At 40.0% G+C, this 24,890-nt stretch overlaps 1 protein-coding gene across 3 annotated transcripts in view; it reads left to right on the forward strand.

The window, feature by feature from the left end:
- Positions 1–24,561, forward strand: part of ryk (receptor like tyrosine kinase) — a 52,737-nt gene extending 28,176 nt beyond the window's left edge. For 2 of the 3 annotated variants that reach the window (XM_072684102.1, XM_072684103.1), the window contains exons 7-16: positions 983–1,083; positions 2,614–2,697; positions 7,033–7,158; positions 11,286–11,372; positions 13,209–13,278; positions 15,255–15,387; positions 17,815–17,924; positions 18,186–18,345; positions 22,313–22,449; positions 23,204–24,561. In XM_072684102.1, the coding sequence (XP_072540203.1) occupies positions 983–1,083; positions 2,614–2,697; positions 7,033–7,158; positions 11,286–11,372; positions 13,209–13,278; positions 15,255–15,387; positions 17,815–17,924; positions 18,186–18,345; positions 22,313–22,449; positions 23,204–23,315 (1,120 nt within the window). In that variant the 3' untranslated portion in view covers positions 23,316–24,561. The remainder of the gene's footprint in view (positions 1–982; positions 1,084–2,613; positions 2,698–7,032; positions 7,159–11,285; positions 11,373–13,208; positions 13,279–15,254; positions 15,388–17,814; positions 17,925–18,185; positions 18,346–22,312; positions 22,450–23,203) is intronic. The other variant, XM_072684104.1, reaches the window with a different exon arrangement.
- Positions 24,562–24,890: the final 329 nt, after the last annotated feature.

The following is a 24,890-nucleotide window of genomic DNA, read 5'->3' on the forward strand; positions in this document are numbered from 1 at the left end:
CTGATTTTTTTGCCTCTTCACCTCTATTGTTGTCCCATAAAAACGAAAAAACACTTTAGTCTAATAAAATGCTAGGTCACAATTGAGTTGTTCAGCAATGTGGAATTGGATTGATTAGATCAGACTCATCTTATTTCTGTGGGTGTTATATTAGATCTGCTTTCCTGTCATCTGGAGGCCCCAGGACAGAGCAGCTTTTGAATCGCTGAGTGCGTTTACAATCGTTCTTAGAACCAGGACACATTGGCCCTTGTTGGAGTGAGCTCCAAACAAGGAAGTAGGCCACAGAAGACAGAGGCTCTTTGATGCTTCTGATATAGTAAATGACATTAGTGAGAGATTGGGTTCAGTGGTTTCAGGTTGAGTCTCTCCTGAGGGTCTTTCTTCATTCCTTAGGGGCGTCCATATTTAACCTCCGGAGCTCAAGGCTAACGGCTTTAATTGGGACAATTATACACCACTTTAGCTTTCTGACAGGCTGGGGGTCAGAGCTAGTTGAAGTCACCCTTGTCCCTTCCCACATTATTTGCGAGTTGAAGATGTATTGTAATGATACATTCAGCCCACAATTCGCTTCGAATTCCAGTACTGGTTTAATCGTTTGATATTTGTACCTCATTTTGTGCGACAGCAAAGTAATGAGAAGTAGTGAGCGTCATGTTGTGCTTGACATGAATATGAATATGAGTTGGGGGTTGTTTGCCAACTTTGAGACTCGCACAGTGGAACTTCATTGGATGTTGCAGGTTATAGAATAGTTATAAACCACAATGAGCTGCAATCAGCTGCACTGTTATTAAGCTTGGGTGTGTTACTATAGAAAGAGCTGGCTTTACACGGCAGTCGCTGACTCTTTAGTCAAATATGACTGTCTGGCTCTGACCAAATAAACATGGAGTTGCACTTGATTGTGCAGAACGTCTGGCAAAATAAGCAGGTGGTTTAACAACGACTCTCTCTTTTTCCTCCTCCTCTGTACCAGTGTGAGTGACAGTGGGAGCTCTCAGGGTCTGTCCCAGCCCTCGACCCAGACTACGCAGTACCTGAGAGCGGACACGCCCAACAACGCCACGCCTGTTACCAGTAAGATCAGTGCACACACGCCACCTTTCACACTTAATACTCAAGACATTCACCCCTCCACCAGCACAGAGTCATAATAACAGCTTCATACAAACAGTAAGCAAAGACGCTGGTGCGGTCCTCAATTGCTGCTGGCAAAAGCATGGTGTTATTAAATTCCTCATTTCTTGATCACCGAAAGAAGTGGAAAAATTGTAAATAGTGGATTTTAGTAAATACTATTACAAATTAATTTTTGATAAGTTGGTGAGTGCTGGTATTGTGGAAAGAAAAGCGTCTTATTTCAACATTGTTTTTTCTTTGTGGACACTGAAACAACAGAACTGTCAAACACATACAGCATGGTAGTTGTATAGAACTGTAATAAAGTGAGTTACACTCTGTAATTAAATGTGTGTAAGGGAGAGTTTTAAGAGTTATTTTAGAAGTTGTATAAATGTAGTCTTCTCTGCATTTTGTTGCCCTGACTCTTCCCCCTCAGGCTGTGTGGTGTTGTTAATGGGCCAGAGTCACACGTCTGTCTGCAAGTTTTCCCGCCCTACCCGCACAATACACACATTCCACCACCTAACAATATAATTGGTAGCGAATGATCAAATGAGCTAAACTGGAATCAGAAGGTCACAATAAAACCCATTCATGCCTGATGGCCTCTTCCGCACTAGTGTCCTTAGTGCATCAAATCTCTCTCTCTCTCTCACTCCCCACTCTCTTTGTGTCTGGAGAGAAAGAGAGAAATGGGGGTGGGGGGGTGTAGTACAAATCACAGTATTTCCTCCACAGTCAAATAAAAACTCAAAAACAATGCAGCTTTTTGAGCTTTTAAATGGAAGTGCATTGGCTTTTCTAGAGACTATGATAGGAAAGACGAGCTTAATGACCATTTAGGTTGGTGACCTCCACCCTCTATCTCTGCTTAGAAGTGAGCAAAAAAGGACAAAGCCAACAGGAAGTATTATTGTAGCTCAAAGTGGAGAGGCAAGATGTTTTCTTAGTGGTCAGGCCCCCCATTCCCTCAAATTGGCTAGTTTGGCCTAAACTTAGACTTTATTTTGGTAAGTGGCGATGCCGAAAAGCAGTTGATGCTCTTACTAATGTTGTGTGAGAGAGAAAGAACAGATTCTGAAAAAAGGCACCAGTTGAGGAGAATGATTTTATATATTTATATTTTATGCAATTTCACGATTGTATCCTGAAGGACGACTGGTGATTTGTTCATGAACAGTGGTCACTACGAATTGCTTACCTAACCTGTGTGTTTGTTTATCATGTTGTTGCCACCTAGTGGCCATTATTGTTTAGTGCAGGGACTCCTCATTGTGTTGCATTTGTCTGTCTCGCCACCTTTGTCTTTTTTCCCCTCAGTAGCTTTTGCTCTTGTGTGTTAGTATAGGCACCATCCATCTGCCATAATTACCCATCCTTTATCTACCGTTCTCTCTCTGTGTCTGTCTCTCTTCATCTGACCCTTTCCTCTCCTGTTCCCTCCCACCTTCCTTCCTTCCCTTCTTCCTTCCATCCCTCCATTAGACGTTCATGCTGGCTCTGCTACCATGCTGCCGCTCTCAGCCGCCTCCTTCCCCCACCCTGGCGCCCCCTCCCAAGAAAGCAAAAGTAAGTCCTGCTCTGCTCCTCTAAGGCATGAAAGGAGCAAAAATGATCGCACAGTCCGACACACCTAATGCTGACACTCGTTCTTGTACTTGTTTTGTTGTCCACCTGTGTGTAAGGTATCTGCTTTTGTTACATTATGCAGTTATCTAAAATATACAGTTCAGTTCAGTTTCCCAACAGAGCGTCCGAGAGCCTCCCTTCTCTATCTTTAGTCAGTAATTCAGCAGTAACTTGGTATAGTCTAATAGTGTAAGGGCTTTCAGAAGTGGGTTTTATGTATTTAACTACTATATATAATGTAGAAGCTACTAAAAGCTAATCTACAAGTCATCTGAAATGGCTCTTGCCTGAAGAATTCGACTTTTCTGAATTTGGACTCTTTAAAACATTGTTGAGCAGCACAACACACCAGCACAAGTTACTGTTTTGAAAGTGAGTGATCAGAACACTGCCTCAGAATTGCCACAGCCTTCAACAAAATGGTCAGAGCCTTCTCTAAGCCTTGTGTTTTGACAGTAATGTATGCTGCAGTTGTCAATTCTAATCATGCAGAATGAAAAACTCTCCAAAACATTTTATTCCACATAGTCAAGATTGGCTTGATACCATCATTACTGTTCTTTGTTTTCTGCTGATTACTCTTTTCTTTGTGTAGAGGAAACCTTTTGGCAATATAACCACTGCATATTCAGTAATGGCTTAAAAATTATTGGTTGAGACTCACTACAAGCATAAAAGAAAAAAAAGTAATTGTAAATATAAATAAATAAAAAAAACTACACCTAAAATAAAAGACAAATGTATTGGTTGATGATAAAAGCCCCAATTTAACTACACATGTGAACCACTGCTGTAAATGTGTAGTCAAGAGAATGGACTGTCCGCAGCTGAAAGTGAACGGCACCTTGTGTCAGAAGCTGGACGCAGTTTGTTCAATATTGTTCAATGTTGTGGTGAGAACTCCAGCAGCCGGTGCTTCTCTAACTTAAGTAACTCCTACCTGGTCGTTCAGTAGGTCTGATGTTAGAGGAAGATTTGTGTCTAACTAGATTTTGGCCTTATAGCTTTGTTGGACTTGTTAATTTCACGGTACTAAGAAAATGTCTGAAACCAAGCCAGAGTTGTAAACCTCTTGTTATGGACATTCCTCCGATGGCTCTTGCATCGTTCCTTCTAAATGTTTCATGTAGGGCAGGGGTCGGCAACATGTAGCCTTGTGTGTAGAATTCAACTAAATAAACTACTTGTAGTAATAAAATAAATGGAGTAACCGTTGCTAAGCTCTCTTTATAGCAGTAGTTCAATCACAAATGAGTATTAAGCGCTAATAGTTTACCTACGTTTAACCATGACAATTAGTATATTGCCATTGACGGCTAGCTAGTGAACAAATGAAAATGGCAAAGATTGAAAATGAAAGATGCAAGTTGAATATTAGTAATTTAGAGATGAATGGTAGTTTGTAAAGGCTTGTTATTGATTATTTCCAAAAATGTTGAATGTATTTAACATTAGTTGAAAAGTGTCCTTCTGGAGATGGTTGTAACCTAACTGAAGAATAAGTCTGCATTTAATTAGCAGTTCTACACAGTATAAAATACAGTGGGTTTTTTTTTTTGTTTAAACTGTAGATTAGTTATTTGAATGGTAGATAAAATGTTTTAGATGTTATAATTCCAACAGAGGGAATATATTTATGTATACAATATTAATATGTTCGCTTATACTGATGGTGTGGTGTGCTTTTCATTGACCTAGAACAAAACTGCTCTCTATATTTTGTATTACTGACCCCTGTTTTAAGGCCTTTAGTAGTAAGCTAACAGTGTTCAGTGCTTTTGGATGAATGTTTTAAAAAAAGCAAACGTTGTTGTTTACTGATGATGGAATACACATTGATCAGCCATAACATTTAAAACCACTGTCGTTAAGTGAAATGGATAACATTTGATTATCTGGTTACAATGACACCTGTCAAAGGGGAGGGCTAAATGGGGCAGAGACTGAACAGTCAGTTTTTAAAGGTGATGTGTTGGATGAAGTTAAAATGGACAGGCATAAAAATCAGGGGCCAAATTGCCATTGTCAGACGACTGGGTCAGAACAACTCCAAAACAGCAGGCAGGTCGTAACCATAAACCATACCCATTAACATGTTCTTAGTTTTACCACTTGAGGGAACCCTCGAGCTTTAATGGAGTAGAACTGGGAGTCTAGTGAGTCTAGGGGTCTGTCTGGCGCCAACTGTCTGACAGTGAGGCAAGTCAGTGCTGTCTTAATGGTGCTTGTGACCCTGTAATTAGTTAATCATTAAAGGCTGAGATTAATTTATTGTAATTTTTACGTATTCCTTACATACAAAAGTATTCTTGTATGTGGTGTTTGAACACCCTCAATTTTCTTGAATGACAATAAAATACTATTAGGTACACAGTTACCTTAACTCCTTCTGCTGTCCTACAGTAACACACGCACACATGGTTTTGTGCATTATTACCAATGTTTGGGTTGGTGTCAACAGTGTGTAACTGCGAGTGTGAACACATGCTGTTGATTACATCTACAATCACATTGTTTCAGATTGATATAAATGCCATTGTTATGATCTGAGCCATTACAATACACACACACACACACACACACACATTATATATATATATATATATATATATATATATATATATATATATATATATATATATATATATATATATATATATATATATATATAATATGTGTGTGTGTGTGTGTGTATGTGTGTATTGTAATGGCTCATATTTCAACATTCAACATATTTTTTTATGTTTATATGTTGTGGTTTAGGTTTCTCAGTACACTAATTCATAGAGTTTAACTTATTAAATAAACCTCCCTTTAGTGATTATCTTATTATAAATCAGTGATCCAATGACATTGGGGTTTAGAGACACTGCTCAGCTGTGTACCACAATAGGGAGGGACTAACAAGTATGGTTAAGAAGCTTAGTGGTCGCATAACAGTGGTCTTTGTGTTGTATTGGCAGCAATGCTTTTGCAGCCATCTGTTTACGCCGCTGTTTATAGATTGCGTCAACCACTTTTCTTTCTCAGTCTCAGTTCCCTACTGTTTTTGGAGGACTATTTTTGGGGACTATTACTTTCTAATTCCTATTAACTAAATGAGCACCTTCTTAATTGACTAGAACCAAATTACTAATGCTGGTTAGGGCCTGCACATGGTCAGTAAAAACAGTCAAATAGGCTTAGGCATTCAGGTGATTAATGATTGGTATTAACAGACCCAAGGTTTGCTACCTTCACCAGCCCGGATTATTGATGCAATGCAAGTTGAGTTTGTGGTTTCAGGTTGTGTCAAACAGCGTATACTACAATTTCCAGTCCAGTGCAGTCTTCAGCTGCCCAGTTTTGGTCAGCCTGTGCCCACTGCAGCCTCCGCTCTCTGTCCTTGGTTAATGGGAGCACAACCTGACGTGGTCTTCTACTGTTGTAGCCTATCCTTGCCAAGTTTTGGCAAGTTTTGACATGTGCATTCTGCCTGTGGCCTCAAATCAGTCTGGCAATTCTCCGTTGACATCTGTCATGAAGAAGGCTTTCTGCAGTACTGCTGTTTACTGGGGGTGAACTCTAAAGACTGTCGTGCTGAATAAATCCCATGAGATCAACAGTTATAGAAATACTCAGATCGTTCCATGTGGCAACATCAATTATGCCATGTTCAAATTTCCTTAGGTCAATTTTTCCCCCAATTCTGAAGGTTGATTACCAGCCGTTACCAGACACTGCTGTCATGTGTCTGCATGATTTTATGCATTGAACTGTTCACACAATTATCTGATTACATAACTGCATTACTACATAACTGTACTAATACATTGCTCAGTCACCTAAATCACTAAAAATTGTACAAAAGTTGCTCTCTTTTTAATGTAGGAAAGCTTAATGGCAGGATTCTGATAAGATTAAAAGATTATTAAATACTAACACATGAGGAGAGCTGGGGAATTCTCCATGCAGACATTTCTCAACCATGTATGCTTTATTTTGTTAACGCCGTGTTTCTCTACTGTCTTTGGGAGGGTCTTAGCACATGAAATTACATTACAGCAAAACACAATGCATGCTCAAGTCCTCTCTAAACACCTAATACAATTAACTTTAAATGAACTGTGCGATAAAATCAGTTGTGCTCAAAAACACATTGTGCAAGAGTAATAGTTTAAGGCTTGGTTTTTGGCAAAGCTTAGTTTTGTTGTTTAGGTTTGGCCCTCATTTCTTCCTTAATTTCTTGCATTTAATGCTGTCTTCTTTTTTTTTCTTGTGCTTTGTGTGTTTTAGGTTACCCCTCACTGCGGATAGAGAAGAATGACTTACGAAGTGTTACCCTGCTAGAAGCCAAGGCAAAGGTCAAAGACATTGCCATCTCTAGAGAAAGAGTTACACTCAGAGACGTCTTACATGAAGGTGGGTTCTTGTACTATTTTATACCTGTAAAGCTGTCCCATGTGTGTCATACTTTTCTTTTCTTTTAAAGCCATTTCTTTTCTTTTAAAAATTCCCTCTAATGTTTACCACAGAAACCAAAAAGAAGTCATTTCACTCTTGCACCTACTGCACCTCTATTGCAGTATCTGTATACTGCATACAGCAGTATTTAAATATGTTCATAGTATTTCAAAATGAAAACTGAGTTAAAAAAAAAATGTATCTGAGGTGTCAACCGTAGTTACAGTTCAATTGAATGACAGAGCAAGTGAACCTGAATGAACCAGTCTGCTAAATGTGTCTTAAAGCAGTCAAAAACACTCCTAAGGGCATTCACTTGTCTTTTTGCCCTCAGATATAAGGTCTGTGCTGTGGTGTCTAGCTAATTTATTTAAGCCTAAATAGCAGTCTACAGCAGCTGCACTGAGCTAAAATTGTACAGAAGTCATGTAAACGTAGAACCATTGCACATTGCACATACCATGCACTATTTGCACAACTTGCCCTACTCCCTGCTCCCGGTATTACCGCATACTGCATACTTTTAATATTTTGAGACGATATGATGCTATGGAAAGAGTCTAACCGCACCACAAAGTAATTTTCCTTTGCAAAATCCTAATTTACCTTTACAAAGTGGATTATCATCATCATCCTCATTATCCTCAAAGTCAGGACATTTGTGTACACATGGAAAAACACACCCTGCTCACTTTCAATCCAGTTTCATTATTGTACATTTTCTTTTTTTTAAAATAATTTTCCCCAGCTAACAACTCATTTTTCAGTTTGGCCCCTTTTCCTAGGATTGCCGTTTCTAGGAATGGGAGAATGGGAGACATTTCGCTCTTTTTATCATAGCAGTGTTTTTTCATAACTAAAATGTCTTGGCACATTCAGTCCTGACAGAATTGCATCATTCATGTACGTCAATGGGCCACTGAGCCAAACTATATCTGAGCCCTCAGCGTTTATCATGTTTGAACTGTGCTACAGGAGGAATCTCTAGTCTTGCACGTAGATCCAGGGCTCCAGGTTGAAAACAGTTAGCCCTTGACCCCGGCACAACCATTGTTCAGTTCATACAGTCAACATCAGTCATGCCAGCTATAAAAACCCTGTAGCCTTGCACAAACAACGTATCTCATCAAACCTCCTTCCAGTCTCAACTTGGATAGTGCAAGTCATGTGTTTACGTCAGTAAGAGTCCTTAAAGCTCAGACCTGTTTTTTTATTTTTTGTTTTTTTTTCCTCCCTGATGTAATTCTGCTATTCGGAGAGGAGCTTTTATATTTTTAAGCTCCAGGCACATTGCTTATTTATAGAGGTGTTTTTACTAGTTCTGTTTCACAGGATAGTGACCATGCACTCTGTTTTTAACCACCCCCCCCAACACACAGAAACAGTGTGTGTCTTCCTAGTAGTACTCAGTTCAAATAGTTCGCTTTCCATCTATTATCACTTATTTATGACACTATTGTTAACTGGAGAACAACAAATGCCATTAGAGCACAGCATAATGTAGTAATAGAGGGGGTCAATGTGGGTTCGTACGTCAACATACTGATTTATGAACACCAGCACGTCCAAACAAGCCTGTTGGTGAGGGAGGGGAACATCCGTTTAACTCAACAAGATTCAAACAAAAGAAAGTTGACTGTAGCCTTGTCGACATTTAACCTCAGTTGTTCTGTCCTAGTTAAACTTTCTCAGTGAATCTAAACGACTTAATAAACTAGGTTCTTTGATTTCCCAGTAATATATATTTTTACAGTGATATATATATATATATATATATATATATATATATATATATATATATATATATATATATATATATATATTAATATTAATTACACACTGTACCTGTCAACACACCTTGAATGTGTGCTAATCATCATAAAAACATTTGATCCAAATTTTAGGGTGACCATAATTTTTTTTTTTTTTTTTTCCTTCAAAAAAGCAGCCACTAGAGACACACAGGTATCTATGGTACTTAGGATGTGGTGGCTGTGGGGTTTCAAGTAGAACTAAGCTATAGAACCTTCAATGTATGTGTGATGATGGAAATACAGTTGAAACCATGCAGCTACAGTATGTTAAAGGACAATAATACATACACATTTACTCATTTATTCTGACCAATAAATAGCCTTAATGACCTATGTGACCCAATGATCTCCTTTCAGTTCAATGTAAAACTTCCACTTGGGCCTACTTGAAACCCTCCAGCCACAACATCCTAACTGTGGTGGATACTCGTATGTGGTGAATACAAACAATTGGGTTTTTAAGAATATGGTCAGCATACATTCAGTATTGTGTGTCCAAACTTTTGAGTGGTACTATATCTATATTAAAAGGCTGCTTGTGGATTTTCTGGAATATTTTGTTTCTTCTGAAGTGTGTGGTAAAACACACAGGTAAGTTTAAAGTTTGCATCACAGATAGTATGAAATTATGCATAATTATATCTCTAGCAGCATATGCTCTGGCATGCAAGAGTTCTGCCAGCCCTGGTAACATTTAACGGCTTAGCAACATTAGATTGTTTATATATATATATATATATATATATATTGATTGGTTTTTTTTTTTTTTTTAAGCAAGATTTTTCTTTTGGTTTTTGACTCTTCGACTCATTCATGGTCACTATTTATTAACACCCCCTTTGACACATACCACTGCTTGTAAACACTTTCTGTAGCCAGATAAAGTCTTTCAGTTCTTGTTTGGGGAATTTCTGCCCATTCTTCCTTGCAAAGACTTCTTTCATGCTTTTCTTTTGAGGTCTATCTACAGATTTTTGATGATAGGTTAGAGAACTCCATGGTGGAGAGTCCACTGGGTTTTATTCTTATTTTCTTGCTGTAGAAGCCATTTGCGTTTCATCTTCAGCTTTTTACAGCTGTGATGTAAAGTGTGTGATCATTTCTCTCTCCCAGACCACAGCTTGACCTCCACCGTTCCTGTTAACTGACATTTTTTAATGACATTACAAAATGAAGACTCTGCTCCCTGAAAACAGCTTTGCTGTTTTGGGCATCAGTTCTTGTCAGTCAGCTGTATGGAGGAGCCCATGGTTGGGCTTGTTTATAAAGCTTTAAAACAATGTAAGCTAAAGTCTGAGATTTTGTTCTGGGGACTCAAATGTCTTGGGTGCTCATTTTCTTTTTTTCGTTTTTTTTTTCTTCTAAGCTTTGGAAAAAATACAAACTGGCAGATCATGGGTTCTTTGGGATTGGCTTCAGGAACCGCTGTGCTAATGGAGTGTGCATAGTTTTGCATGGCCAGACATAAGTGTTGTACTCTATTTCTGAAATGAGTCTCTCTTTCTCATCACTTATTGGCTTGGCTGGACAAGTATGATATTGCCCCAAACAATATGAGGTAATGTGACAAGAAAGCATGCCCTGGAATTCAATCAGCACACATTAGGCAATTTCTCAAGAACATTGTGGTATAAAAATTTTGAAGCCATGTGTTTCTGTGATTAGTTTTACAAAATCCATCTGGTCTGCCAAAAACTTTGAATGAAACACATATCTTATAATCCAGTGTTAGTTTGACCACTGGTCCACCAAAATGAATTGGTAGATTACTTGATTTCTAATTAGAATTTTGGTGACGGCCCTGAATTTGAGTGTGTTTCAAAGTTACCCAGGTCCAAACTCTGAGATCTATACCAACACATTACACCTATCAAATGTCCTCTTAGCTCAAGGCAAGATGAGTTTTTAGCAGAAGCTGGAAAAAGAACTGTGGAAGAGTGGAGGCAGATTTCATCACGCTTTCACACTGGTGTTAAATCTCACTGACAGCAGTGCTCTGCTTCATTTAGAGCTCTAAGGTCAACCAGAACACCTTTGTTTGGACCTGCTGTCGATGGGATTTTCACCTTGTGAAAGATAGATTGGCCTTTATAATAGTGTATTACTGCAGACTACTGGAGCATGTCTTTTAAAGGAGTGTGTGTGTGTGTGTGTGTGTGTGTGTGTGTGTGTGTGTGTGTGTGTGTGTGTGTGGTAATTCTGTCTCCTTGTTCTTAGTTCCCTTGAGTAAAACCCTCGGTGTCTGAATTAAATGTCTGTGTGTGTTCACAGGAACATTCGGACGCATATTCCACGGTGTCCTGCTCGACGAGAAGGACCCAAGCAAAGAGAAGCAAGTGTTTGTAAAAACGGTCAAAGGTACAGTTCACATTCCTGATTACATTTACTGTAATGTTTTCAAACCGAAACACTCAACACCCTTCACATCTGCCCAGTTTAACTCTGGGCTTTGCTGATATATGAAACAAAGGCTGTGATCTCATAATCAAGTACATTTAGGAGATCTAGGTCTGTAGTCAAGAAGTATTATATTATACTCATAAATCATCATAAGCATGTGTTTGGGATTACTCCAGTTTCTTAGGAGGTTTAATAAACCTCTTGTGTGAGTTCTGAGCAAGGCCTGTTTTTGCAGTATGATGCTGGCAGAAGCCTCATCATAATCATATGAAAGGATTTCAACTTTAGTGACCAGAGTAATCGCCCGTTTGTGAGAATACTGCAGAAATTGATTGCCTTATTTGTTTAAAGATATGCAAAAACGTAACTTTACAATGTGCTATAAATGTTTGCGCTACATCAAGCCGTTTTGTTTTATAACCAATAAATTACAATGTATCATGTAACACAATATTAATCAGAATCTATTACACATCAGTGCAATATGTTTTAGTGGATGAATATGTATACAAAATAATAAAACAAAAATCTGTTCCTGGGTGAAGATTAAGTCAGGTTGGAAATCTTACCCAGTGAAATCTGTTTTGGCATGCCTAGAGGTTTTGACGGATTGCTAATGGGTTAACAACCTGAATTTTATTTTTACGTGCTCTGCACTTCTGATGTTGACCATCAAATTCACTAGAACAGACTGAGCCTTTGGAATTTGGGCTTTCTGCCTTGATTGATGATTTAAAAAGTGGCTAAACTAAACTAATAATGCACAAAGTTATAGTTGTTTGTGTTTTTTATTGATCACATAAATCACAATAGCGGAGACTAGAAAAAATAAGTGTTTTTAAAAGTAAGTCTTTTAAACAGCAACAACCTCCACCTAATGTTTCCTAGAGCGCATAGTTGGGGAGTAATTTTGGAAAATTCCTCCTTTAGCATTTCTGGAATGCTTTGCATGCACAACCCTCTTCAGGTCATGCCACAGCATCAGTTTTGGTCATTCAAAAATATAAAATGGTCTCCTTTTTTTTTTTTTTTTAACCATTCTTCAGTTGATTTACTTGTGTGCGTTGGGTCATTGTCTTGTGACATCACCCAGCCCATCTCCTTGGCTTGAAAGTATGGAATTCTTGTAAAACGTAAGAAACAATAATGTACAAATAACACAGACTTATAATGAATTTAGGTGGAATGGGTATTAGAGAATTCTCAAAGCCCCCCCCCTTTACCCTTTTGGTAAAGGAAGCTGCTGAGCTCTCACATGAGACGCTGTTGCCCTCCTGCCCTGTTTTACCCCGTCCAGGAGTTGGTGCCAGCTACCGAACAATGTGCCCATGCCATTCCCAACCGTGGCAAGCCCTTTCAACTTCCCCCCCTGGCCATACCCATGGGGCAGGAAACAATGCCGCTTACCCATAAGCACCAAGCAACCGCCAAAAGCTGTGTTTTGAGATAAAGCCAGACCTCTGTGAACGTGACTGAAGCACATTCTCTCCTCCACTTCTATGCGACTAGATGGGATGGGTTGGAGGAGATTGAGAAAGCAATTCCAGTGTCAAAAAAATATATAATTTCTGACTCTAAACCTTTGGATTTGAATGATCGATCTTGCTATGGGCATGCATCACAATTTGTAGTGTCTGTAGTATCTGTGTTTCTGTTATTTATTTATTTTTTTAAACCCAAAGGGTAGTTTAATTCATAACGAAAATGTTCCCGACAGCATGTCTCGTCAAAACACACCTTCATTATGAACTAAGGCTCTGTTATTCTTGTTGGTTCTTGCGTTTACGTTGCCAGATCATGCCTCGGAGGTGCAGGTGACGATGATGCTGACGGAGAGCTGTAAACTGCGAGGCCTTCATCACAGGTGAGTCATTATCGTCTTTTTGTTCATTAATTTGTTTTTTGTTTGAATCACAATCTTCTAACCACAGTAGTGTCAGCCCTCCACCCCCCCCCCTCCCCTCCCACCTATAAACGCTGTTCTGTCTGTTGCTAGTTGATTTGATCCCATAATGTCAATTACTTATGAAGCAGTTATAAAATACAGTTTGCTGCCATCCTTGTTTTTGTCAGGCTGGTAATGGCTTCAATTGTGAAAGGTCTTGCCTTATGTACACAGCTACTTTGCCATTATCAACCGTTATCAGACACATGCACTTGCTGGTAATTCAGGATATTACATGAAGAGGCAGTAGACGTGCATGTTGTTGACATTGTGTTGTGGACAAGTGGGTTGTTGACTTGGTTCCTGTCAAAACATTATAAATGAATTGGTTTATTTTGTTTGAGCATTGCGCAGAAGGTTTAGGTTTAAAAAGGACCCCCGCAGTTAGTAATCCCAACTCAGCACTGTGATGCCCGCCTGGCTGCCTGTTGAAGCTTATTAAAGGACTCAGTCACACAGTCAATCTTTGTAAAATTCCACTGCCACTGTCTGTTCAGGTGACCTTCTGGACTGGAAACTGAGACTATCCTCTACATGACCTCTAGGTCCTGTGAATAAAGTATTCCAAGCTCGTGCTGGAAATTCTTGGCTGTGTAATGAATAAATATCGTGACAATGGAGTATAGTCCATTCACCTACTGTGGAGACCACGCGGTCACCGTAGACCTTTACATTTCCTATGCAGAAAGATTTAAAATGCTGTCATACTCCCACAGCGTCAGTTTTATTTTCCTTTTTTCTGTTTTCCCCTTAAAAGCAGTTTCTCAATTCCCATCTGACGCAGAGTCTATTTCCGAGAAGTACAGAGAGCCCATCATCGAGGAACTGTTGTAACATTAGGAAGTCCTTTAGCAGAAAGTAAATTCTAGTAGAATTATCTGGCGAGTAATTTAACTGAATGACAACAAGAAGCATCATTGGTATAGAAGTGTGTGTGTGTGTGTGTGTGTGTGTGTGTGTGTGTGTGTGTGTGTGTGTGTGTATTGTAATCAAGTGCTAAGAAAGGCAGAGGGCGTTTCTACAGAAGAGACTGTTTAGCTATTAGAAGCGTTTGTTTGCTCTGCCTTTTTGGTTGCTGGGGAGATGGCCACAGGTCTGCATCCTGTCCCGTCTGCTAGGTGTGAGGCCCTGTCTTGAGCTGCCCATGCCCTTACCAAAAAGGAGTTGTTTCATAGCAACAGCTGCAGAGTTAGTCAAGCAGTACAATCTCAGTCTTAAAGGGACTTTAACTTGTGGCTCAAGTTCGTTAGAAGTCAATTGTTCTCTATTAAAAAAAGAAATATATATGGAATGTAAAGTGACAGTGATTTTTTGGTTTAAAATGTCTCTTAAACTGGAAAGTAAGTGCATTACCTTCCTTGTACCTTCTTTACATCCTAGCCACTGCATGGATTGGTTGAATTCTGTCATCTGCACACCTGATTTAACTTGAAGTATTCACAAGCTCAACCAGGCATTGGATGGTAGTTGTAAGTGCTGGGCTGCTTTGAGAAAAGATTTGGAATTGTTTAAGCTAACGAGTACCCTGTGATGACCGCAATCAACTTGCCCTTCTTGGAGTGATTAATAAATGCCACTGTCTGTTATATAGAAATATAAATATAAACAAATTACTTACTAGCGTGAGACATGCCATAGTAGCTAATGGTAAAGGCGGCAACAGCAAACTAGACCTGTTGTGTGGAATATTGCACATGCATTCAGAATCAATCCAAATTGACAAAACTAATAAGTGTGCTCAGTTTCTCATTAGGCTGAATAGGATTCTTGGCAGCATTTTGTAAAACCAAGCTTGCAACAGTTGCACATTTGTGGGCAGAGCATGACTCAGTCTGTTCATTCTTTGAAACAAGTATCTGCGTAGACCTTTTGCTTAACCTTTTGGTTTCTTTCAGGAACCTGCTGCCCATCAGCCACGTGTGCACAGAGGATGGGGAGAAGCCTATGGTTCTGCTGCCCTACATGAACTGGGGCAATCTAAAGCTCTTCTTACGGCAGTGCAAGCTGGCTGAGGCCAACAACCCCCAGGTGACCACAATGAACAGTCAACTTCACAAGCATTACACACCTCCTTGTACACTGCGTACAGGCCATTGTCTCGGTAAAAGGTGCTTGAGTAGCTTGGTGGGACCTGTCTAATGGAAACAGAACTCCCTTTACCATTTTCGCACACATAAACAGCTGTTTAAGAGCTTCTAAAGAGGTGTTTGAAAGTAATGATGGACTGTTTGAAGGGTGGTGTTTTGTTACCATTAAAGGATACCGAGAGCATTAAACTGCTCTTGACCCTCCAGCAGAACACCTGACGTGTTCAAATTCTCTTTATTTAATTGCATTCTTTAGAACAATGAATTTACTGTGCAGAGCCCTGGTTGATATCAAGTACCAGAGTGTTCGGAAAAAGGGAAGAGGTGCTTTATTGGAGTGGGGAATGCACAATCGGCCCTTTGTGCTGGTTAACCCCAGGGGGTCTGTGATCCAGTTGGCATCAAACCCTCTGCAGGAACAGGATGCTGTTGGTTCAGTCATCTCCCAACCAGAGCAGGCCTACAAGTGTTACTTCGAGCTAACAATTTTTCCAGTGCAAGCCTGTGCTTGCTAGCAGTTTACTCCATTATCCCTCCTTTTTGGTTCCTGTGCAGGAATTTGTCTGAGCAGGCATAAAATGTAAATCATAAAGAGTCCTAAATCAGTAGTGAAGCATCAGATTGAAGGGAAAAAAAAGATTGGAAGTGGGAGCAGATGTTTCATTTCTCAACTTCTCGACAACTTGAACATCTGGTTTGGAATGTATCTACACCCGCATTTGAAGAAGAACTTGTTTGCTTGTATAACTTTGGTAAATATGAGTTGGCGCTCTCTGTATTACAGTACCATCTGCACCGTTTCGCCATCATATTTGCAGCATATAAACAAGCCCAAGCCTGCTCATTATGAAGCCTGTGACATTTAAGGCTGTCATAGAACTCAATTATAATGTTATCATGCCCCCCCCCCTTTTCCCTGCTGCTTCACGGTTGCCTTTAGCCATGTGTTCAGATCAGATCAAGACACAGTTGAAGAATTTTAAATGGCTTTGACTGTATAGACTCAGGGTGCTGCGTACATGTGTGTGTGCATGCATGTTCTTCTTCCTCTGTGTCACTCAGGATAGCTTACATAAACCTGAGGCAGGGTTATGTAAGATTGTCTAGTCCCTGAGCCATTGCATGACTGTTTAGAGTCCAGGTGTAGGGGTGGTGGGGGGTGTTTATGCTGGGAGAATGTAGAAGAGACATGAGTTAAGTCTGCTCCTGCACCTTTGTCTGCTAGGCTAATCCAGATAAAATGAAGAGGAGGTGAAGTCTATCCTCTTTAAGACTTCTGTTCAGTCATTCTTGCCTCTGGTTCCCTAAAAGCATGCCACTTTGGGGGCAGCATTCTTTTCGAATGTGCACTCTAACAAACTGCTTCATGTTCATCAGATACTTTCCTTGGTATGAAGACTAGAGGTTGCCAAAACTCTTTGGCAGTTGTCGGTTTTGTTTAAGCTGTCTATGCTTTGAACTGTTAGAAACGCATATTAGCCATTTCTCAAAACCTAGAATGCTACCATGGTAGTTGACATTGTTGAACCATTATGTCACTTTGGGCTGTCCTGTGTTGTTGGATCTTTTTTTATGTGGCAGAGAAATGCATTCTCCATTTCTGTGATCAGACGCAATCAGTCCCAGCACACTAATTTGGAAAATGACTGAAACATATTCAAGTGGAAACAGAAAGCAGTGCAATATGATCTGCATTGTTCTTTTTTAAATGACTAATTGCACACGTCAGTGAGCTATGACTTGTCTGTGCAACCTACTAATAAACCTTGAGAGACGTAATTGCCTGCATGTCATGAAATCTCAGAATGACATGCATGCAACATGTAGCATGTTGCGTATTGTGAACCTTTTGTTTCCAGGTATCCATACTGACTTTTGTATTTGGCAGCATCTCAGCTTGAGGCACTGTTTGGATGTGTAGCTTAGTCAGGGATGGCTAGCGATATTTTCTGAGTGAACAGCAAACTTTGTGGCGTCTGGGTGACCTATTGTGGTGCCGTAAACCAGCCAGTCAGAGCAGAGTAAATCAAATTATTCACAGGCCCACCATGAAATGACAATCTGCTTGTTTCATTCTGGGGGAAAAATAACAGGTGTGATAACGGGTTATATAAACTAGCATTTTTAGCATTTTAACCATTTTACTACCAAAATTACTATTTTTGCAATAAATAAACAACTTAAAATCCTCAATACATGCATTCTATGGCACATTTAAAATAATTGCAAATCATAATAAATAAAAAAACAAGGCCATTTACAATGAAATGTTTTTGGAAACAATTGGTGCCTCCATACCTCAAACAGGTCAACCTGTCAGTGTATATTTATTCGTAATGTTCCTATCCCCATCTTCTCTCTGGTGCAGGCTATCTCCCAGCAGGATCTTGTTCACATGGCTATCCAGATTGCATGTGGTATGAGCTACCTGGCACGGAGAGAAGTCATCCACAAAGACTTAGCGGCCAGGAACTGTGTGTAAGTGTTTTCACTATAACCCCACGCTGTTACCCCCTCACCTTGTTGTTTGAACTGTTCAGCGCTTCAGCAGACAAAATCATCTTTTTTATTTATCTCCTCTCTTCTTCCCTCCTTCCCCTCCCTATTTGAGCCCCCTCTGTGCTGAATGCTTCTGCCTAAGCCAACTATGCCAGCATTTATGAGCATGGCTACCAGTCTAAGAGCTTGCATATTGACTGACAGAATGACCTCACTTGCTTTCTGTGTTTTTTCCTACAGCATTGATGACAGCATGCAGGTGAAGATCACCGATAATGCGCTGGCTAGAGATCTTTTCCCCATGGACTATCACTGCCTGGGGGATAATGAAAACAGGCCTGTGCGCTGGATGGCCTTGGAGAGCCTGCTCAATAATGACTTCTCCAGTGCCAGCGATGTGGTGAGAGCATAAGTTCTCTTTGTCTAATATGAGTTGTACAATGTGGACAAAACACCATGCTGGGATTCTGTTGGCTAAATGTCACAATTGCGGTATATTAAACATAGTTTGCAGTCTAAAACAAAAGCCAGCATTGTTTTGACAAAGATGGCCAAAATGACGTCTTCAAATGGTATGCCTGGATTCGATAAAAAGAATGTTGGAGCATCTAATGGCTCGTTTACACTTGGTATTAACATGCGTCTTGAGTGTATGGCTCACAAGTGGTCAGCAATAAGTACAAGCAGTAACGAGGTCACATGAGCTAAACTGTGATCCAGTTACAGCATGCTTGGTCAGGGATATGACCATGTTGCATTTGTATTGTGAATGCTAATTACTCTCTCTGTCCGGGACAACATTAAAGGACCATAATATTTTTCATCTGTGAGTGAGGGTAGCATGATTGTTCACCACCGATCTTGACTTCTTTCATGATCCTGCAGTACTCCGTGGGAACTTGTGGCTACAACAGCTGAGACGCAAGCAACTGCTTTCCTTTACATCCCTTTTCATGTCCTCTGTTGTTGCAGTCTGCCTTTACCCATATTTGTGAAAAAATGGGTCGTTCTAAAGAGCTAGCTGATTTCTGGATGGTACTGGAATAGGATGCCAACATTGCAGCATCAGTTTGTGAAGTTTCTTCCCTCCTAGCTATTCCATGATCAACTGTAAGGGGTATTTTTGAAAGGTGATGTGTTTAGGAGGCACATTGACTCACTTATGCATGGTGCATAAGTTGCCAACACTCTGCTGTCTCAATAGCTGCAGAGTTCCAGACGACAAACATCACAAACACTATGTTTTTCAGGGCAGAAATGGGCAAGAATTCTGATATATTCCGCTTTTAGCTGCAAAGGGTCCATATTAACATATTAAGGACCTAAGGTTGTTCAAGATGCTCAAAGAATGTGTAATGTGTAATTAGCTATAGGACTCATTTATTTATTGCAGCTCTTTGCATTATCACTGTTGTGCTGGCCATAGTAAATAGGTACATGGTAATGATTAAGAAAAGAATGTATTGTACTTGTTCTGTGCACCATTTAATTTCTGCAGCTTTACATTTTAATCGTGTCTCAGAGCTGTGAGTAGGTTTTAGAAGCTGTGATGGACCACTCTTTATTTGTTTTAGGACCTGTGGTGAATCTCTCTCAATAAGGAGAATTGTTCTGTCTGGATTTAGCGTTTTGTCCCTGTTTACACTGATTTAGATTTATACAGCGGCGCTGTTTGCGTCATTGGGGCTGTTCTCCTTCACGGTGCCAGAGAAGCCCCACTGTGAGCAAGACAAAAGCTTGTGGACAGGTTGAGACGTGGCCCAGCACCACAGATTTACTGCACAGACACTGCCTCTGAACTCCCCTAATCCTTATTTTAGTTGGGATTGTGCAGAGATGAATAGATCATTTTAATTTATGTTTATCGACTGTGTGTATGTGTGTGTGTTCTGAAGTTTGCAGTAGCTACATTGGTATTGTACTACATCACAGCCCTTGACACCTTCTTGTTCTGTTCTGAGTGGAATTGCAGGGGAAAGGGCTGTTGGATGTGTAGGACAAAAAAAAGGAAACATGGCTAATGCATCAATGAAATGGTTCTGATTTGCTTATTTCTATACATTTTGACAAGATGCATGTTGCATTAAAAAAAAATGAAATAGCAAAACTTTTCTTTTTTAAAAGGATATCCCAGGTATTTAATTCTCCACGAATGAAAACTGTGGTAGACTAAAATAAATCATAAATCATGAACTCTATTGGAAACAAGGAAGCTTATTATATGAAAATAAATGATCAGCAAGCCTGCCATCTGTCTCGCAGCTTCATAGTAGCTATGTGGCTCTCAGCAGTCAAATGAGCAAGTGAGCATTCGCTCAGCTTCTTTACCAGAATGATGTCCGATGATGATCAAAACTACAAAAAAGAACCAAATGCATTGTGTTTACATATTGTTTTCTGTTTTAAACGTTAGTAAGATTTCAGCAGTATGACAAATATACCCTGTCTATGGAGTAAAACATTTACATTTGTGGATACAGAACGTCCCAAAACACTGGTTAAAATAGTAAGAGATTGTGTTTGTGACTCTTCAGGCTAAATATCCCCAGGTCAGTTTTGGATTAGGTTTGTCTAACCTGTTTTCCAGCTTACAAAAGCATTAGAGCTGCTGTAAGTAGTCGAAGAATCCAGTGAGGCAGAATATTATTTCCAGTCCATTTACTTACATTATCACTGACAGTGCTCTCTTTTTTTTCCTTTCTCAATGTCTTTTTCAAAAATATCTCAAATAACAATTTTATTAATAACAACAATTATTAGTAATAGTACATAATTTACAGAATGTAGGCAAAACCAATGTGTCCAAGTTTATTTTAGTTGAAGCTTATAAAGAAAATGGAATTGTGTTGTTCACAGTATTCAGTAAGTCTTGGAACTTCTAATTCCTCACAAGGTATAAAACATGTCCATGTATGTGCGCGCGCCTAGAACGACAATGTGTTATTACTGTAACACATACCCTGTTCCCGTTTATCTCACAGAAAATACCATGCCAAGGGAAATGGGCCCTTGACAGTCAGGAAGCTACAGCCACCGCCCGGCTCTCTGGTCATCCACACGCACATGGCCAGAATCTGTCATCCCACCTGACCTCTCCAGCCTCAGAGGTGTGAGAGAACAATAGCGACTTGTGTTGGATGCTGACCAGAGACCCTTAGGAGTGTCTCCAGTCATTAGGACACAATAGAGCCTGGTGATGGAGCCAGCGGCCTGCAAGGAAAGCTTTAGTCTGCTGTAATGCAACAGGAACCGGTGATGTTCTGTGGCTTTACTTGGTATAGAGGACTTCCCAGTCTTTAGTGATCGTTAGAGCACCTGGGTTTTACTGTAAGGCCTGTTAATGAAGGAAGCCACCCACCTTTATACATTGTGTATGTGGGTGTGTCTACTGGGAGGCTCTCAGACAAAGACGGTGACTCCTTATGTCCTCTATGTCCTCTCTGTTTGCCCACATCCTTCCTGCCGTTGGTCAGAGTGTATATAGAAGAGGATAAAAGTGAATATACCATTTTGTTTCCACATCGTACAATGGGATGGCGCTGTCACTAGGGCAGTTATTGGGCTGTACAAATTCTAATAAGCAGTGTTTTTTTGCTTTATCTGAGATCATGCACGAATGTTAGTTGATACTCAGGTTTGGGCAAAATTGACCAATGCATTGTTAACCAGCGTCGTCTTTTTTTTTTTTTTTTCTCTTATGTGTGAAGTACCTTTATGAAGCAATGTTGTGTGAGGCTCTGTTTCTGTGAACATTGTTGTTGATGCGGGTTTGGTGCTGCTGTTGTGGGATGAAGAATATGCACTTTGAACCCTCTCTGCACCCCTGTGGACAGGGCTAAAATAGAATCAGAAATCAGTCGATTTTGCGTCCCTGATCTTTGTTGAATAAATCCAGATTTCCTTGCATTGTGTCTGTAGAATGCTTTGTTCCCAGAATGCGAACTGCCGTTTGCAGTGGTCTGGGGGGAGCTTTCTACTTCACTAAAATGGACAAAAGGAAGAATTTTCTAACAAACGTTTGTGCTTTGATTTGCGCTGTTGTACAGACCTAACATTTATGCTTAATTTAAAGGCAGTATACCAGGATGAGTCTATGTTGTCTTGGATGTGGAATTTTGCTGTGGCAGTTTAGGAATTTGATTCCCTCTTATCTCCACTGAATTGTGTATCTGATGACTTGTGAAAAGGAAGCTAGGAATGTAATCTGTCAAGAAGATTCCAACGATAACATCCCTTTTTCACCAGTCTGTAAATATTCTGTTTTTCTGACGCAGTGATCTTGTCACTCGGGTAAAGGGAGTGTTCCTTTCTCTGATTCACTTGAGTTCCCTCTGTGTTCATGGTCTTGATGTTTCCTCTCTCTGCAGTGGGCGTTTGGGGTGACCCTATGGGAGCTGATGACCCTGGGACAGACCCCTTATGTGGACATTGACCCCTTTGAGATGGCAGCATATCTGAAGGATGGCTACAGAATAGCACAGCCCATCAACTGTCCCGATGAACTGTAAGTGTCTGTTAGCCAGTAATTACGTAAATGCATACTACTACCCCTATGCTACACTACTTTTACACCAACACAGATGAACAGCAACCCTATGGCTAATCCACACACTCAAACACACACACATATATATATATATGTGTGTTTTTTTTTTTTTTGTTTTTTTTGTTTTTTAGAAATTTCTCACAGGAATTTGTTCAGCAGTTGTAAGAAGGCTGATAGCTGCACTAGGAGCTCTGATACAGATCTGGGAAAAGCTAATTGAGCACGGAGTTCTGCCTCCCACCATGCGACCACTAAATACACTTCCGAATAAAGAAAGTGCCCAACAAGAAATGTTCTCCTGAACCGGAGTCAAAAAACACTTGCTATCAACGCAGTTACAGACGGCCTCTTATCGGCATCCTGCAACTGCCAGGGAGCTCGAGCCACACTGTTCAAGCTAGCCAGGAATCACAAAGCATAGAATGCTGCTGGCCCTGTCAGCGACCAAACCTGCCATGATTTATTGTGCGATGTGCAGTCGCTGGAAGGCGGCCCGACCACTGGGCAGGAAGAGCTAATCAGTGTCTGATCGCTGTTTAGCTCCTTCCCTTTAGAAAGAATGGGTGATGACTTTACCTTTTTTCGTGGTATCCGCCAATAAGCATGGGAAGGTGAGAGTTGGAAGCATGGAAAGCACTTCAGCAAGTGTTAATATTACGTTTCATTTTCCCACAGAATGTGTACTAAGTGTTTTCCGTTTCTGATGTTCCAGGTTTGCTGTGATGGCGTGTTGCTGGGCGTTGGATCCAGAAGAGAGGCCGAAATTTCAGCAGCTTGTCCAGTGCCTGACGGAGTTCCATGCAGCTTTGGGGGCCTATGTCTAAACGTCAGCCTTAGGCTTCGCTGTAGGCCTGCCAACCGCTGACCAGCACTATCGCAGAAAGTGAAAATTAGAAAGCAGTGCCTTACAAATTTTTAATAGATTTTTTCTTTTTTTTTTCTTTTATCAGTTTTGTTGAAAAAGTGAAAGACTGTTGTGAAGTCATTACAGCTTCAGGACTTCTCACCTTTCTGCTTTTAGACATTTGGAGAATGGGAGAATTTCTTGCTTGGGTCTCTGTTTTCTCCTTTCATTCCTGCATGGAATAGCGGGTGACCTCACATTCTCACTGTTGAAGAGCATCACGTATGTCCCCACCACAACACACCCTTCTGAAGAATGCTGGCGTTAACTTCACAGGAAGCTACTGCTCTCTTGGAGAGATTTTTTTTCAGTTGAAGACCCTACTGCTCAGCTTATACTGCAGTAAATATCTGTCTGTTTTTTTCAGACTTTGCTTGCTTGGAGAACGGCTTGTATCATGTTTAAGACCCTTCAGTGAGAGGAGCTGTCTCCGCTGTGTTAAATATGAAAGGGTTACAATGTTTGGCAAAAGCTGTTTTCTTCAATGATTTATCGTGAAGCCTCTGATCATGTATATCAGTCCTCAGTTGGTACTCTAAAGACATTCAAACCTTTTTTTCAACAAGTCAGAAAACACGGGCTCCCATACCTGCCCTTGATCTTTGGTGACCATAAGTTTACTTCCTCAGCTAATGTTTTTTTCTTGAAGGGAGTGTATATGCAGAACTCTACTACTACTTCTGTAACCAGTGTTCAACTGGCTTGTGGTACATCTACAGCAAAGAATAATCTATTTTCTTCAATGGGTTGTTTTTTGTTTTGTTTCGTTTTTTTCCTTAAAGAATTTGAATTGTGAATGATAAGTAAATAAATTAAGAATTCCAGTAATAGGAAAATTCCTTACAGGGTTGTTACTTATTCCTATAGGTTTTGGTGTTTGTTCTGTGTCAGAACAAAGTCCTCCTTGCATTTTTGAGAATATTTGTATAAATGCATAAAGAAACACCAGTCACTGTGAATAATTTGAAGTGTACGGCCGACATAAACACCATTTTTTTATTATTATTTTAAGCCGTGTTTTTGTTTCCTAGCATATATAGGCTCTTCTCCATGTGTTCTCATGATCACCGCATGTTGTTTTAAAAAGGTAATGTGTAAACTGTTTCCTGAATTCATACATACCAATTAAAAGAGAACCCGGAATAAAATGGGTCCTCAATGTTGAACTGCTTTTTGCTGGTTTTTATGTTGTATACTATACATTCTTGTATGCCTTTCAGCATTCCTCCTCCTGGAGGTTTGCAGTGGGATTTGTAGTGGAGGGGAAGCTTAATGTCACTGCATGATTTATTGACTGATGCCATAAAAGAATCATTCTTGGGAGACGTGTGTGTGCGCGTGTGCAACCTTCTAAAGGTTTAAAGGATCTCAACATATATATATATATGGGGATATGTGTGAAAAAGTGAATTTGAAAAGTGGTTCTTCTGGGGTTTCTTGCAGAGAACTTTTTAGGCACCTTTGTTTTTAAAGATGTACAGTAACTGCAACCTGT

Source organism: Salminus brasiliensis, chromosome 7, assembly GCF_030463535.1.
Source record: "Salminus brasiliensis chromosome 7, fSalBra1.hap2, whole genome shotgun sequence".
Taxonomy (NCBI): Eukaryota; Metazoa; Chordata; class Actinopteri; order Characiformes; family Bryconidae; genus Salminus; species Salminus brasiliensis.